The sequence below is a fragment of the Patiria miniata genome, unplaced genomic scaffold, assembly GCF_015706575.1.
Source record: "Patiria miniata isolate m_02_andy unplaced genomic scaffold, ASM1570657v1 HiC_scaffold_12, whole genome shotgun sequence".
Classification (NCBI taxonomy): domain Eukaryota; kingdom Metazoa; phylum Echinodermata; class Asteroidea; order Valvatida; family Asterinidae; genus Patiria; species Patiria miniata.
This window is the reverse complement of record NW_024037050.1, coordinates 3,306,086-3,323,568: the sequence shown is the minus strand read 5'-3', so window position 1 is coordinate 3,323,568 and position 17,483 is coordinate 3,306,086. Positions and strand designations below refer to the sequence as shown.

General features: G+C 40.3%; 1 protein-coding gene across 1 annotated transcript in view; it reads right to left on the bottom strand.

The window, feature by feature from the left end:
* The window catches only part of LOC119745553 (trafficking protein particle complex subunit 8-like), a 40,601-nt gene extending 38,739 nt beyond the window's left edge, over positions 1 to 1,862 (bottom strand). Inside the window, exon 1 of the mRNA XM_038221951.1 lies at positions 1,517 to 1,862. Coding sequence (XP_038077879.1) covers positions 1,517 to 1,673 — 157 coding nt within the window. The 5' untranslated portion in view covers positions 1,674 to 1,862. The remainder of the gene's footprint in view (positions 1 to 1,516) is intronic.
* Between the last annotated feature and the right edge of the window lie 15,621 nt (positions 1,863 to 17,483).

Sequence of the window (17,483 nt, the reverse complement as noted above, 5' to 3'; positions counted from 1 at the left end):
CACATTTAGGCTTAGTTAGTTTGTAGTTTTTTTTGCTTTAGAAATAGAAGCATACTCACCCTCTTTATAGGCTAATCAGAAAGTGCTGCCTTTTTCAGATGTCTAATTTTTGTGAAATTTCGTGTTGAAATTTTGATACGCAAACTTGTGCAAATGAATCTGGAAATTTCATGAAAAGTAGACATTTAAAAAAGGCAGCACTTTCTGATTAGCCTATCACATGTATCAAGAGGGTGAGTATGCTTCTAAAGAGAAAAAAAACCCTACAAACTAAGTCTAAATGTGAAAATCTAAATTTGGCAAAGTGCGACACGTTTTCCTACATGTGGATGTGTGGCCTATGTTTACGGAGGTAGTCCAGTAAATTGGCCACATTTATGGGGCTAACTTAAAGGAAGTCTCCTTTAATATTTTACACATCTGCTATTGAAGCCAAATTATTTTAATTTGAAGCTTAAAGACTAGACTGGTACATGTCCAGCTGTTTGAAAAGATTCCCCCTTCAGTGGTCTGGTGGCAGCATAGGCAGATAGGCCGGTAATCCTTACTTTTAGGACACCTCTATTTTTTACAAGTTCTGTTCAAAACTGACTTTTGCAGATGACTGTCCAGTACCAAAGTGACTTTTGCAGTAAAGCAGTCTTTTTTCTTCATATAAACTCATGTTAGTTGTAGTTTTGAAAGCACTTTCGAAGAAAATGTGACTTTCCTACCTTTTTTTGCAGTCAGACGTGCATGTTGTAGTTCTCACACGCGTGAAAGCCCTACATAATGAAAGCCCGATGCTGATTGGCTGCTAAAAAAATTAATTAGTCTGGTTCCCAGACCAAAAGATTCTGACTACTCCTGAATATTTTGGTCTGGGAACCGGACTAAAAATAAATAAGTCAGTCTGGTTCTCAGACCAAAACATTCTGACTATTCCTGAATATTTTGTTCCTGTTGGTCTGGGAACCAGACTGAAAATAAATAAGATGTTTACTTTTTATCAGCCAATCAGCATCGAGCTTTCATCGCATCGAGCTTTCACGTTTGCCATCTTGGTTTTTGAGTCGGTTTTCTGGTTGTCATCGTCGTCTTTTACCCCTGAATTTCCCTCATAAATCAAAGCCCTGCCCTCTTTCCACAAAATTAAACCTGCTGATATTCAAGAAGGTGTCATTGCCAATTGTTCAGATGTGCCAAGAAGTATCAGAATGTCAATTTTGAGTGTCATTTAGTCAACTGTTTTGGTGAGTCTTTCCCTTCCTATAGAGGAACGGGGTCCTAAAAGTAAGGATTACCGATAGGCCAACTTCACTTGGTTACCTGCTGATACTGTGTGAAATAATTAAATAATAAAAACGGACACTCCCACTTCTTGGAATCATGGGAATTGGATTTGGAGTCTAAAAATATGCCTGCTGACTGCTGTCATGGCTGTTGCCAAGCTATCAATATCACAATAATGATATTATTTACTGATAATCAATAGTAAATTTATGGGCACTGACTTCGCCAGTGTTTGCCTGTTTACCCTCGTTTGTAAGGCGGCTAAACGGCCGTATCATCTCAACCATCGAAAGGTTGTTTTTCTGCGCCAGCACTTCGGCATCGTGACTGCACAGCACCGCCACCGTCGGCCCAAACGAATTCTGTACGAACTCCTGAGCACTCTGCGTGCACTGTGCCATCCCAAAATTCTTCCAGTGGAACCTCTGAATTTATCACAAAAGTCAAACCAAAACAAATTCGTTGGCTAGATGTTCAACGCCGCTGTTCAACACGCACGGTGGCATTCGTTGGTTCGTAACATTTTCCTTCACAAGGCGTCCGCCATGTTGCTTTTACGCCACTAGATAACCCGGTGCATTGTGGGTATATTTTACAACAGCTGCTGTTTTTATTTTCAACGTGCAGTACATGTGAAAATGCATAATTGAATTATTCCGATATTCATGGTAATTAATATTCGAGCCAAAAAAAAGAAGATATACACATAAATTTACAGTCAATTCCATTTTTCAGTGTAGAGTAATTAGTGACCCCTTCCAAAATCTGTCGCCCGCGGGGTGGGGCGCCCTAGGAGACGGACCATGCATTGGATTGGACTGCTGTATCCAGATGCATCGATAGATCTAAAAGAAGCGCGGCGCCGAGGCAGGGGTTGAACCTCAACACGTGTGCTACTCCTCCACGTCTCCATCCCACCCCAAGGGAAAAATGAATACGTTTTTCAACTTTGTGATTCGAGTTTTCCCTCTTCATTGCGATGTTATTTGAGATCTGAAGCCTGCTTAACACCAATGAGTTAAAGTCGGATATGGATATGGATCCAGAATGGTTGGGTCGCAGTGGCGTAGCCAGGATTTTTTCAGTGGGGGGGGGGGGGGGGGGGGGGGGGGGGGGGGGGGCTGGGGGGCTGGAACATTTCATGGGTGGGGGCATCATGTAGATCAATGATAATTTTTTTAGAAACTCAAAATCTCAGTTGGGGGGGGGCGACTGGGGGGGGGGGGACAAGGTTTCATGGGGGGCTGTCGCCCCCCACGCCCCCCCTCCCCCCGTGGCTACGCCACTGTTGGGTGGGGCCACTAGGCAACCATTCCTGACTGGGCGTGGCGGCCAGGATTTTACTCTAGAGCGAGGTAACTTGCATTGGAAAATCGAAATGTAGGGTGCGTGGAGAATGACATTTGTATTGCTGTTAGACAAAAAAATTACGTACAGAAATATGTAAATATATAATAGCAGCGTTTAAGACCATAATTTCGGGATATACCGGAGTTCCATTGTTAAAATCCCCAGTTGCGACGCGTGACGCCGACTCTCGATCCTGATGTCCGAGTAGGCCGATCTATTGGGAAAATCTCCAAATGTCCTGCTTTGAAATAAATTATAGCTTCGGCATAGGGTGACCGTCTGTAAGTTTGACTTATTACCCTAGTCACACCCACCCAGTCAATACTCAGTCAATCGATCCAATCCTGGAGTGAGAGCCTGTTATTATCATTTATTTTGTTTTGGCTACTCCCCTTATTCTTCCCACCGAGAACTTAACACAGCGGGTTTTTAAACCAAAATTCACACACATAGGCAAGTCAAAATATCTAGATTTTTGTTTGTTTTTTTCTTGCTTTTTTGATGAAAAGTGAATTTGGATTTTCAATTATTTACCTTGACCCACCCACCCACAATTTGGGGAAAAAAATTTAACATTTAAATTTAAAAACATTGACAGTCTTTTGAATGGTCCCTAACAAATCTATTTGCTGGTTTGCTTTTGTAGGCCTTTACACAGTTTTAAAAGTTGGTTTGAAATGGCGCGCTTCACTTCTAAAATTGCTTGCAATATTCAGAATTAACGAATAACTTAAGGAGCGTCCTGCACTTAATTTCAAAGTTGAAATTAATTGATTGCTTGAATTGCCATGGGCCGAGTTTTTGTGTTCGTGCGATGTCTCATTTGAAGCTCACAGAAATTTTGGATTTTTTTTGTTCAGTTCTATTTGTAAACAACATAGTTATTGAGGATCGTAAGAAAGACTTTTTTTGACACGACGTATGATCTGACGTTGCGCCGGCACATACTATCGAATTCACACTAGCACTGTACAAGAGTCGCCCAGGCGCGGATCCAGGGTGTTCGGCGGTCACACCACCCCCCACCCCCAGCTCTGTCAAACAGATTGTGCATAGAAATTGCTTTTAAAAATGATGCAATCCCCCCCCCCCCCTCTATCTAGGCACCGTTTTTCAAAATGGCGATGGGCTTCAGGACTATTTTTAAGGGGTGATCATTATTCGGATGGAAATTTCTCCCAAAATCATCTATACTTACCCCCAAAAACTGAAAAGAAAAGGAAAGATGACCAAAATGAGCTTTAATTTTGATGGTGTCTCGAACACCTTGGAGAATAACTGGTGAGCGTTTTTCCTGACTTTCTGAAGTTGGGGCACTTATCATGGGTGAGTTTAATTCACCCATAGGCCGGCGCTCTTCATCCCTGCCGACTGACGTGACACGCTTTTTGCGACAGGCCGATGTCGCTGGCCCGATTTTGCTCAGTCACGCGTCCCTGCCTGGCTCGCTCTTAAAATCTCTAGCCGGTTGCACCCAACACCCGCCCCCTCCCCTAGCAACTATTTTTGAGCGATAATCGAAATACTGCATCGTCATGCACACATTTCATAAAGTATGACATTTTTTAAAGTTGGGATGTAGGGCCTATTCCTGCTTTTTCGAAAATTGAGATGATCTTTTCCGGACGAAATTTAAAGGGAAATGCAACATTGGCAAACATCGAAAAATAAAACTACCAAGTTGTTACGAAATACCTTACTAGGATGTCGAAAAAGCATCCTGTAAAATTATGGCACCTGATGTGAAGTCATTTTCAAGAAAACTGATACTTTTGTATACATTTCCAACTGCGGTCGGCCGACCACCATTGGAAAAAAAAACGAACTATTTTTCAACTGCTGCTCCAAATTTACCATTTTTTGGGGTCCAAATTTTGTTTGCTTTTGGTTCCATGTTCATGAACGGGTGCAGGCCAGCTAGACTGGTTCCCTTACCTTACAATTTTCCGGCATTTTCGATCTATTTCATCTTTAGTGGAGTCAAGGAACCAGACTACTTGAACATTTGTGTTTTTCTTGGTTTTTCCTGCATTTTCGAACACAATACTTCAAACATGTCAGTGTAACAATATTTGGACCTATTATACTAACCCTCCAAATAGTTCATTTCTGAAAATTACAGCAAAAGCCAATGATGTACATATACATTCCCTTTAAGCAGTTTGTAATTATAAAAAGTGGTTATGCCTGATATGATGAGCAACCATTTGAGCTGCGCTATCATACATAATGGAGTAACTGCGGGAATCTACACAAAGAAACAAAACAATTATCCGTCTGCTTGTGGCCTCGTTTTCAATCTCACCAAATGTCAATGATTTTTTTTGTTATGGAAACAGTGAAAATGTTCTATTAATCCATAGTGATGTCACCTTTTTCGAGTATTATTATTATTTGTATGTACTTTAGCCTTTTGGGTAGGTAGTTGAAAGGTGTTTTTATTGCATTTTCAATCTCTAATTAAACACAACTGTTTACACTCACAAAGGTGGGCTATTCAGGTAGATTATCGATTTTTAAATTAAATGCCCGGGCAATATGCAATGAAGTAAACATTATAAAAGAAGATACAAGATTTAGTAAGTTGCACAAGTAGCCAAAACTCACTTTAAAGTTTCAGATGTAGAATTTTGTTCGACTCGTGAGGGATAAATTATAGACGTTTTTTTCATTAAACGGACCTGTTCGTAATTCGTATATCCGAAATTTGTTTCAAATTAAGAACTCTCCGTGATACAAACAACTGTTGGTAAATAGTGCTCTCAATAATTACCGTAACTATAGAAGGAGCTTTTTTTTGGCACGCGATGCCCACGACTTTCAATAGCGTTCCTTTACACTTAGTTTTGATATTGACTGCAAAACTTGACTCATATCAGACACGTGCGTGTAATGAAATGACTAATAAGACATTTCAAAACAAAACTGTGTTGAGTGATCAGTGGTGGAATGTTGAGATGAATACTGAAAAGGTTTTAAAATCCACCTGAGGTTTACACTTTATCTTTTTTTGCTGTTCTCGTACAAAAGTAATTACATGTGTTCTCGGTTTGATTGTTCTGGTGGGGAGGGTCCGAAGAACCACCTCGAGTTCAGCATGGAACCGTTATTGAGCTGTCCATTTTTAATCTTAAGAAATGTCCATTTTTGTTTATAGAAAAGATCAACCCCTCACACCAGGTTTGCTATGAGCTTTGGTATTTCGCCATTTTGACAGTTGATTTGCCTGATGTGAACATACCATTAAAGCACCCATCATACATAATGTAGTAACTGCGGTAATCGACACAAAGAAACAAAACAATTATCCGTCTGCTTGTGGCCTCGTTTTCAGTCTCTCCAAATGTTAATTGGTTTCTGATGAAAACAGACCGATTAATCATTGGTGATGTCATTTTTCTTATTTTTTTTGCTTTTTTTTTTACCCATTTTAAGGTTTTTAATTGCACGTTTTTTCTTTTGCCCTTTTCTTTTTAATTCGATATTATTGTTTTTCTCAAAACACAAACTGTTTACTGTCTTTAAAAAATGGTAAACTAAAAGGATTAACCTAAACATTTATTTTGTATCATTTTTGTTAAAACAGTTGCCTGTACTATCGGTTACATCTCCATGTTCTGACACCCCTGTGTTCCGACTGCACATATTCCTATACCTAACCCTATATAACACAATCTTATATACGGGTTGTCCAAACATAGGAGTGTCGGAAAATAGGGGTGTTGGAACATAGAACAGTCACCGTACTGTCACATTCAAGGCAAAAACAGTTGTAAAATGTCCATGTTATGCTCCTAGAATACTGGTTTCAAAAAAAAATAGACAGGTTACACTTTTGAGGGATTATTTTCTCCGCAACTTTTAATACGTTTATCTAGAACTTAGAACATGCATTTAATTACAAATATGTACTTTGTAACAACAGTTTAAATTACTCATAAGATGGAATTTTCGTCTGGGTGATCTTGAATATGTTAAATGTTATTGAATATTTGGAATAATAGTATTGTTTGGTGAGTAGCCTATAGTACATTAACAGGGAGCGCGTATAATGATAGCCAATACGAATGTTATATACATATATAATTACATGTAAAGCAATGTGATTGGACCCAAGACGATCAGTACGAAGTCATCAAAGCTATTAGAGTTACCTGCCAAATGTAGTATTACCATGATACTGTGATATATCGCAATAAAGAGCAGTGTTTTCTCTTTCAAGACATATCAAAAACTAAAACTAGTGAAACAAAGTGTCCCGGTGACTAGTTTATTTGGATCTGATCACAATCTATGCATTTTGATTTGACTTCTTTACAGCGTGTAAGTTGTGCCAACTGTTAAAGGTATAGTGCATCATTTGTAATTTGTGCATTTTGTTCGTTTGAAGCAACAAACGTGCTGAAAATCTAAAGAAGGGTGCTGAACAACTAACCTGATGAAGTTTCAGTTCAGCTTCAACTGTATATTTCGAGAAAAACAGCATTCTGGGATCTCGATTTCAAATCAAACGTTGCTGAATCATGTTTTGAATTGGGCCTGAATTCAGCGTCCGAGACACGTTCTCACGGAGCCGATTGCAACTACGCAATGTCGCGCACCGATCCGACGAATTATAGCCATCGCCGAATAAAAAAAATGAACTACTAACGGAAATTTCCAACGGTGCTTCTCAAGACGCACAATTGGAAAGGCCTTCTTTCGTTGATTTCTTCAAAATGACAGCTTGCCAGAAAGAATGATTTCACAGGGAGTTTATTCCCCTTACTATCTTTCAACCAAGTTTGTTTTTCAACAATAATTACGTCAGTTACTTTTTGGATAGCTGCGAATGATGGACTGTAGCTATAATAAGGGAATAAATGTACGTGCTTGGCCGGTTTTGAACAGGTACGTGTAAAGCTGACGTTAAACGTCCTTTAATATCGGCCAATTCATAAGAATATACGTCGGGGTGCATGTAAATACAATATTGGGTTTTGGCCTTGCCCTTTTTTTTATAAACACTGTATCCTCAGTGTTGTCCCGAGTGATTGTGAGAAGAAATTTACAAACTACTTGTGCGTGATTCGAATCCACATCCTCTGGCGTACTTGTGCAGACGTTTTACCACTCGACCACCGAGCTTGCCGGGGTCAGTTGGCTGGTTCGAATCTGATGTAGCAGCGGGTACCGCAATGAAAGTATTCATAAGATGGAATTTTTATCGGGGTGATGTAAGTTCAATGTTAGTTTTGCCCTTCATCGACGTGTCTTTATACACTGAGTATACAGTGTTTAAGAACCAGCACTCTTAGACCCAACCTCCCCCTTCCAACTCCCCCCCCCCAAACCCCCCCCCCCAAAAAAAAAAAAACACGACACAAGGGCATCCGTAGTGACTTTAAGGGTCGATTTGGGAGCAATTGTGGTCACCCCTGGCGCGGCGTCGACAATGTTCAGGAAAAACACACGAAGTAGCTGAATTTTAGTGACCAATTCAGCAGAATGCGCTTCACCAACACAATTTGAAATTTCAAAGATTGCTCAAAAGTTGAATCTATGCTTTGAGAACCTTCTCTTATCATCTCCGTTAAAATTGTGATAATAAGTAACTCAAAATAACACATATTAATCAGCGTACAAAGACCCGACAATGACAAAATGGTACTGCAGACATCTTAATCCGTAGGGAGGATTTTTTGGCCGTTTTTTTTTTTTGGGGGGGGGGGTCAGTAATATTCCCTCCTCTCGCTAACCATAAACCTGACTAGCCCGTATCCTCTAAATCCGAACGCCTTTATCTATTTTGGTAGCAGTTGGAAGCATCAAATATAGTTTTCCCTGTCTCATTTTTAAGTTCTGGCAGGAAGCTTTTACATGTCACTTCGTGGTTGCATGGTTTGTCAGTCGGTCGATCGGTATGTCTGTCCCCCGAAAATTAACCAAAAACGGTTTCCCATAAAATATTACTACCAATTGACCAAATATAAATACCAAATACAGATTGACCAAAATTGACCAAATTCAATGCCGTCATCACGAAATGCCCTCTTGGCGAAAGTTTTCGGAACACGCCCCTTTGTCTCGATCGATGCGCATGCGCGTCTATTTCGCGTATGAAGTGAGACATTCCGGAACCGCTCCAGAGCTTATTGTGCACTCGCGCTAGTTTTCATGCAATAACCCCATTTATAACACCTCACCCACAGATTCTTTGCCTTGATTGGCAGAGAGCGAGTCACATGATACTTTCTATTTTTGCTATCTTTCTGTGCACGGCCAAAAGTACTATACCCGTAGCAACCAAAGTACTATACCATTAGCAACCAAAGTACTATTTCCACGTCGCGGTATTTGTGTGCAAATGCATGCTGGTATGCGCGTTGCACGCAGCGCGTTTTGTTCCAAAGAGAGCGCGCCGCAGAGATGGGTTCAAACATTTCGCGAAGGGGTAGTTTGGAAGAGAGAAATACATTTTCTTCCAGTTTTGTATTGAAATTGAAGTTTACTTCAACTGTGTTCAGATTGAAATAATTTAAATATTATAACCAAGCAGAATATGTGGTTGAAGTGTTATAAAACAAATATTGAATACTTTATCTCGTGGTGAAGTAAAACTAGCCTCCCTCGGTGATCCATGGAGCATTCTATTTTCCCTCAATGGTCCATGGATCACCTCGGGAGGCTAGTTTTACTACACCACTCGAAGCATTCAATATTTGTATAATATACACCTTTTCGTTAAGAAGTTGGCCATAATGTGTGATAGCCTTTCCGTTACAATTTTATGTCAATCGAAAATTGCTTGGTAAAAATGAACGCTTCCTTCAAAAAGTTGGAAGAGCACGCGCAAAAAAAGAAGAAGAAAGATTTATACCCAACAAAATAATACAAAAATATCACGTTCAATCAAGCAATGTTGCAGTTTTTATTTCCATCTAAAAGGACCGGTTGACATGGGCCGAGTTTTTATTTTCGTGCGATGTCTCATTTGAAAGCTCACAGAAAGTTTTGATTTTTTTTTCAGTTCTATTTGTAAACAACATGGTTATTGAGGATCATAAGAAAGACTTTTTTGGACACGACGTTCGATCTGACGTTGCTCCGGCACATACTATCGAATTCACAGTAGCATGGTACACGAGTCGCCCAGGCGCGGATCCAGAGTGTTCGGAGGTCACACCACCCCCCACCCCAGCTCTGTCAAAAAGATTGTGCAAAGAAATTGTTTTAAAAAATAATGCAATCCCCCCCTCTATCTCTCCGACACCCAAAAATATACTGGTACCGTGACGTCCGACTGTGCACAAAATACGGACAGGACAGATGCAGCTTGGTTAGGGGGTATTTGTACACTATTCTTTACACCTACCTATGTTATTGACCGTTTCCTTGGATATCCCCTCCTCTCCCCTTTCTCGGAGAACACTTAGAGGCCTGCATCGCCCACAGAAAAAACTTAGCGCCGGTACGGATGCGTTCTGGCTTTTGAAGTGGGAAAATATATCGGACGGATCAGTCCCAACATATCTTATTTTTAATAGGCCTACTCGCCACCCGGTATTAAGACACGATCGTGCCGTCTTTTCGGCTTACGAATGTGAAGACTTTCTCAAGGTATTTCCATTATATACAACCCCTTGCATCTTCCCAGTATCTTTGATTTAGTGAACTATCTAAAGCCTTTAAAATCTGCTTTTTTAAGAGTATAGTATAGTAAAGTTTTTTTTAGGGGGGTATTTTAAGTATTTCAAGTATATATTAGGATCACCATACTTCGTTCTGTTTTTGAATTTCACTTCAAAAAATATATTTTGTTTTAATTTTTTGTAGCACTGATCGTCACTGTTTTTCACGAAGGGACGGGCATGTCAAAATGGACCATTTTGAAGAACGGAGAACGGAAAATGAAGAACGGAGAAGGAAGGGGAAAGGAAGAGGGAAGAAGAAAAATGAAAAATGTAAATAAACACCGCTGCACAAAACCCCGCGAAGCTACAATCCGGTTCTGCAACATTATGGCAAAAGACATTCTGTCATGTCAGCACGAGCTGCCGCGCGAGGTCGCTTCATATACGGCAGTTCACAGCTCTGTGCAAAACACAATCACGTACGTACGCACAGTCGTGTTTTACTTTACGCCTGAGGACGCAGGCAGTTATGAGCTGATTCTTAGTGACGACTCAAAATCATGGATCAAGCTACAGTTTTGATGTGATGTTTGTGATGTAATATATCAACTTTGATGACCTACCCCCATCTCCCTAAACACGAGCACATTTCATTCAAAGTCAGGGGAAAGTGGCCAGGAAATGCCTCAGATGATTGTAGCATAGAGCATCTAGAATCCAAAAAATTCCCGGGGCCCGGCTCCGGACTCCATATGCATTCAGGGCTTCGCGCTCCGCGCGCTCGCATAAAAAGTTCCACTTTAGGATTTCAGGATTCCCCTGCGCCTGAACAGGGTATACTACGGTGGCCCACAACTGTCACGGCAAAAGCAAAAGCGCCACGGCAAGCGCAAAAGCGCCGCGGCAAGCGCAACAGCGCCGCGGCAAGCGCAACAGCGCCACGGCAAGCGCAAAAGCGCCACGGCAAAAGAAACAGCGCCACGGCAAAACAAAAAGCGCCACGGCAAAAGAAAAAGCGCCACGGCAAAACAAAAAGCGCCGCGGCAAGCGCAAAAGCGCCACGGCAAGCGCAAAAGCGCCACGGCGAAAGCAAAAGCGCCACGGCGAAGGCAAAAGTGCCACGGGTTTATTGGGAAGGGGCGTAATCATACATGCCGCTACTACATCAAAAAATAAAATGGGAAGGAGAATGGCCGCCACCAGGAATTCTTATTAAGCACAGAATTTAATTCTTTGAGAAGTGATTTTATGGCTGAGAAAATAGCAAGGCCAAGGAAAACCGGTCAGGAAATAAATCGTCGATATTAATTTGTTGTAGGATAATTATTATTCCAAGAGAGTTCCTGCCGTGAATCAGAGTTTATCAAGGAGTGGGACTCGCTATCAGCACCATCAGGGCCGTTCCTCATTTCTTTACATTTCTTGGGATGCAAACAATTACGAGGACGGGAGGCTCTGTGAGCTGATGCATTTTTTTGAAGAGTTTTTTTCCTTCCGACTAGCATGCAGAGAAGAGTTCCGTTAATTTGAGACTTAGTTCACCCATGGGCGTCGCGAGGGGGACAAGGGGGCGCTCCCCCCTGGAATAGCACACAAAAAAGGAAGGGGAAAAACTGAGAGAAAAAAAGAAAAGAAAAAGAGGCGCGAAGTCATAGTGGTGTAAATTGAATGAGTTGGGGGGGGGGGGGCAAAATGTCCCTGCCCCCGTCTAAAACTGAGAAATCGAGAATTTGTTCAGAAATACAAGAATTTTTTGGGGAAAATATGTTTTGCCCCCTTTAGAAAAAATTCTGGCGACGCCCATGAGTTCACCGGTGTGTATACCAGTGTAGGCACACAATTGAGCTGCCCAGAGTTTGGATATAGAATAAGAAAGAAAAAAAATTAACTCAGAACCTAGAACTCATTGGCCCACCCACCCCCGGCTCACGAAACCAACAAGCCGAACAAGACCTCATGATGCTTAGCGATAGCGATGATGAGTTGCCCTGTGGACAGTCTTCCACATCATCGCAGAATCAGCCTGCAGGGCAGAAAGAGGGCTTGTTTCCGGCATCAAATAGTTCCGTATTCACTCGAAACAAAGCAAACGGCTCTTTTCAGAGCCACCAAATTTCATAGAAGAGCTTAGAACTGTGCATCTCAACGATAACACTTCTCCTTTGTTTAGTGTCTCTCCCTTACCCCCCCCCTTTTTAAGTTAATTTCTTTCTTTCTTATTCTATATCCAAAGTCTTCGCCTGTGTTACGTTCCTTACATGAAATCCACGACCTAACCTCCTCTGTCGAAAGCGTTGCAACTGTCTAATAGAACGATCCATTTCTCGATTTGTGAGTTATCTTCAACTCAGTCGTGTTTATTGGGAAGGGGCGTAATCATACATGCCGCCACTACATCTAAAATTAAATGGAAAGGAGTATGGCCGCCACCATGAATTGAGAAGTGATTTTATGGATGAGAAAATAGCAAGGAAAACCGGTCAGTGCAAGCAACGTTCAGCGAAGAGTTTTGAAATTCCCGCTCTCTGGGAATTTCTAACCTAATGGGCCCGCGGGCGAGTTACGTGTTGACAAGCCTTACCCACCCACTGCCGCAGCCCTGCAGGAGAGCCTTAATCGACTTCCTAGATGTGTATGATAAAATTATACTGAAAAAGAAAAAAAAAATTAACTCATACACTCTGGGCAGCTCACTTTCGTGCCTACACTGGTATACACACCTGTGAAAAAAGGCTCAAATTAACGGAACTCTTCTCTGCATGCTAGTCGGAAGGGGAAAAAAATGTCTTCAAAAATGCATCAGCTCACAGAGCCTCCCGTCCTCGTAATTGTTTGCATCCCACGAAATGTAAAGAAATGAGGAACGGCCCTGATGGTGCTGATATAGCGAGTCCTACTTTCCCTCTCCTTTATAAACTCTGATTCACGGCAGGAACTCTCTTGGAATAATCTTGGAATCATCCTACAACAAATTAATATCGACGATTTATCAGTCCCTGAACGTTGCTTCACTGACCGGTTTTCCTTGCTATTTTCTCAGCCATAAAATCACTTCTCAAAGAATTAAATTCTGTGCTTAATAAGAATTCCTGGTGGCGGCCATTCTCCTTCCCATTTTAATTTATGATGTAGTAGCGGCATGTATGATTACGCCCCTTCCCAATAAACCCGTGGCACTTTTGCCTTCGCCGTGGCGCTTTTGCTTTCGCCGTGGCGCTTTTGCGCTTGCCGTGGCGCTTTTGCGCTTGCCGCGGCGCTTTTTGTTTTGCCGTGGCGCTTTTTCTTTTGCCGTGGCGCTTTTGCGCTTGCCGTGGCGCTGTTGCGCTTGCCGCGGCGCTTTTGCTTTTGCCGTGACAGTTGTGGGCCACCGTAGTATGCGCACACGTACTGAGCGTGTACACACAGTTTTGTGACGAACAAAATAATGTCCAAACCTTTTCAATATGATAGGGTCAAATTTTGACGATTTACTTTTGAAGTTGAACTTATCCCACTGAAAAATTAAATCCATTCAAAGTATAATCAACATAATTACTTTTAGGCCGCTATACATCCCATTTTAAGCTGTTGTTTCGTGCAACAAAGCTGGGGACAACTTAATTCATAGCTGAAAATTTGTAAAATGATGATATATATTTTAAAATTGATTATCCCCAACGATAAAAATTGCTCAGTAAGCCGTAAAAAAACACGAAAATTGTCGATCATTTGTCTGTTCGAATTTCGCGGACTTGGATGTTGAGGTCATACGTTCAGCCAGTCAGCAACATCGTTACGCGAGTACGATGACCCGATTAAAACATCTTGTATTTCTGGAGTTGTTGCCCCCCCAAACGAGTTTGGTGGTGGATAATTATCGAGACTACTATTTATGTGGCGCGCCCTGTATTAAATAAAAGAAAAGTGGTGCGGATGCTGCACTATTGAACAAAAATAACAACTCAGTTTCCGATTAATAACTCAAGAAATACAACATGTATTAAACTGAAATTTCGTGCAATTTACCTCCACGATGTGTAACAGAGGGGTATTGAATATCACGAGAAACAGTCCAATAACAAAAATAATATGATCGTAACAATGTAGTGTTTTACACGCGAAAAATTCACATTGATTTTCATTCCGATTGCACTTGTAGCTGAGGGGTATTGAATATCAAGAGAAACAGTCCAACGCTAAAAATAATATGATCGTAACAATGTAGTGTTTTACGCGCGAAAAATAAACATTGACTTTCATTCGGATTGCATTTGTCGCGCTTAAAACAATGTATTGTTACGGTCAACATTGCTTCATTGTTTGACGGTTTCTTATGAAATTGAATCTCGTAATGTTTAAACACAATGACAAATCACTAGACGAAAATTCAATTTAAAACATCTTGTATTTCTGCACTTGTTTCCCCCCAAACCAGTTTGGTGGTGGATTATTTATCGAGACTACTATTTATGTGGCGCGCCCTCTATTAAATAAAAGAATATTGGTGCGGATGCTGCACTATTGAACAAAAATAACAACTCAGTTTCCGATTAATAACTCAAGAAATACAACATGTATTAAACTGAAATTTCGTGCAATTTACCTCCACGATGTGTAACAGAGGGGTATTGAATATCATGAGAAACAGTCCAATACTAAAAATAATATGATCGTAACAATGTGTTTTACACGCGAAAATTCACATTGATTTTCATTCCGATTGCACTTGTAGCGCTTAAAACACTGTGTTGTTACGGTCAATATTGCTTCATTGTTTGACGGTTTCTTATGAAATTAAATCTTGTAATGGTAAGCATAATGACAAATCACAATACGAACATTCAATTTAAAACATCTTGTATTTCTGGAGTTGTTGCCCCCAAAACGAGTTTGGTGGTGGATAATTATCGAGACTACTATTTATGTGGCGCGCCCTCCGCTTATGGGCCTTTATTTGGTTAGGGGATTTTGTCGGACTTATGATGCGACGGACCTATGAGGCGTCGGACTTATGAGCGGACCCCATCCATTCTTGTGTTCCCTCTAAATACTGATTTGATACGGTTTTTGCCTTCACAGAAAACTCAAAGTGAGTCACTTGACTCATTATCGTAAAAAAACAATATGGCCTACTCATTTTGTCCGTGTAGTGACACAATATGGCTCCAAGTGTGCCACTTCATGGACGAAATGACTCAATTTTTACGATAATGAGTGAAATGACTAACTTTATGTTTTCTGTGTTGGAGAAAGACGTTGCCATTTAGTCGAAACATTGGGCCCTCAACACACGATTTATAGATTTCAGAAAGAAGTTTGCAGTGGCTTTTTATTTAAGATTTCAATTTTAATTCATCCTCATGCAGCAAATCTAATAAAGGAGCAGAATCAATGTAACATCAGAGAAAATATAATATCACTGTAACATAACATCAGTGCTAAATTGATATTATAAATATGTTGGGAATACATGCATTTTACTTGGAAACCTTTCAAAAGTTGTCAGACACATTTAAAAATTCTCACCAACAAGCATATTACACATGATCCATTCTATCAGCAAATACTATGCCGGTACAAAGTTAATGTTCTCTTTCTATTAGTACATTCAATGTATGTGCAGCATGAAATGCTGGTACAAAATCATTTTCCATACAATGATACAAAAAACCCAAGATTATAATATATAACCGTGCACTTTAGACAAAGCATTCATGTACAATGTTAAAATATTCATACATGTATTAAAAATGCTTTAAAGCAAAGACGGTTTACATCATCAAACGGACAAACACAGTGACTTGACTGACCTTGGGAACCTTATTTAAATACGTGTATTCAAAGAATGGAATTTTATACATGAAAGTAAATCAGCTATTTTATTTGCATACGATGTACACATGGCACGAGAGTCTGGTAAAAAGTACTTCAATATTTCAGATAATCTGGAAACCATATAAATCACATTTCAATTGAATGGGTATGTACATGCACTTGTTTCACTAACATGCACAGCAAATACAAACATGTACGATCACTAGGGAAGATCCAAGGGGATTGGTTGCGGGTGGGGGGTGTAACAAACTCCTCCTGGCTTTCAATCGACGAATTTTAATTAAACATATTTTCCTTGAAGAACCCCACCACTTACTTTGGTGTATCTTGATTCAGTGCTTCGGGGCATTGATCTTTATATGTGATGACTACAAGTGACTATTACAGCTGCATTGTACAAGCAAATTACAAAAAGTTTCGCCGAAACATAACAATTATATACAAGCCTTATTAAAAATGTTGTCCAAAACCTTATTTCAGTTGTCTACATCTTTTAAAATAGTAAAAATAGCGGGAAATGTTCAGTGCCAAATTTACAGATAATAATGCCTTATTAAAAAATATATCCCATTTATAACCTACTTTTTAAATATATCACATGAATGGTAAAACAAAAATAGACGAATACATTGTATTAAATAGATTTATATAAATGGTCTATTTGACTGAATGTGCAATTGTTTTCACAATATTACTGTCACTTGGCATAAAGGGTTCGGCAAGAGATCATTCCTATTTCAGATACGGAGTGTCTTTTCAGGAAACCAGTAGCTTTTGTCAAAGCTTATTTGTCCAACATGTATGTAGATGTAAATGTATGTACATGTAAGTGTATGTACTACATATTAAGTAATAATAATAGTGGGTATTTATAAACTGCAAATATCCACCACGACTGGTGCTCAAGGCGCTACATCATTATTACCCCTGCTCATTGGGCCCATAAAACATTCTAAATACCATCTCAGCTCCCTGGGGTGGGGAGTATACAGCTCGATGCAGCCTGTTAGGCACAAGGAAGCTAAGTCAATCACAATAACCATCTCTGCCCTCACAGGTACCCATTTACTCCTGGGTGGAGAGAAGCAATGAGTGACACCATGACCCTAGGCGGTATAGATAATTATCCGCAAACATAAAACTGTGGATACAATACAAGTTCTAGTCATCGTCAAGAAAAAGCCTTTCTCTAATTAACCCTCCTGGATGCAAACATACATTCTGTGCAAAGTTGTCCTTTCACTCAAAATCAATTTAAACACTTAAAGAGCTCCAAGCCTACATAACGCAGGATTGACTGGCTCTGACTGTTTATGTAGCTTGATACAGCTATGTGGTATTGACTGTAGGTGATTGCTAAGCCAGCTGTGCCAACTTCTTGCCTACTTTTGTCCATTGACTGAATTTGACTAGTCACAGAGCTCGCTCACAATA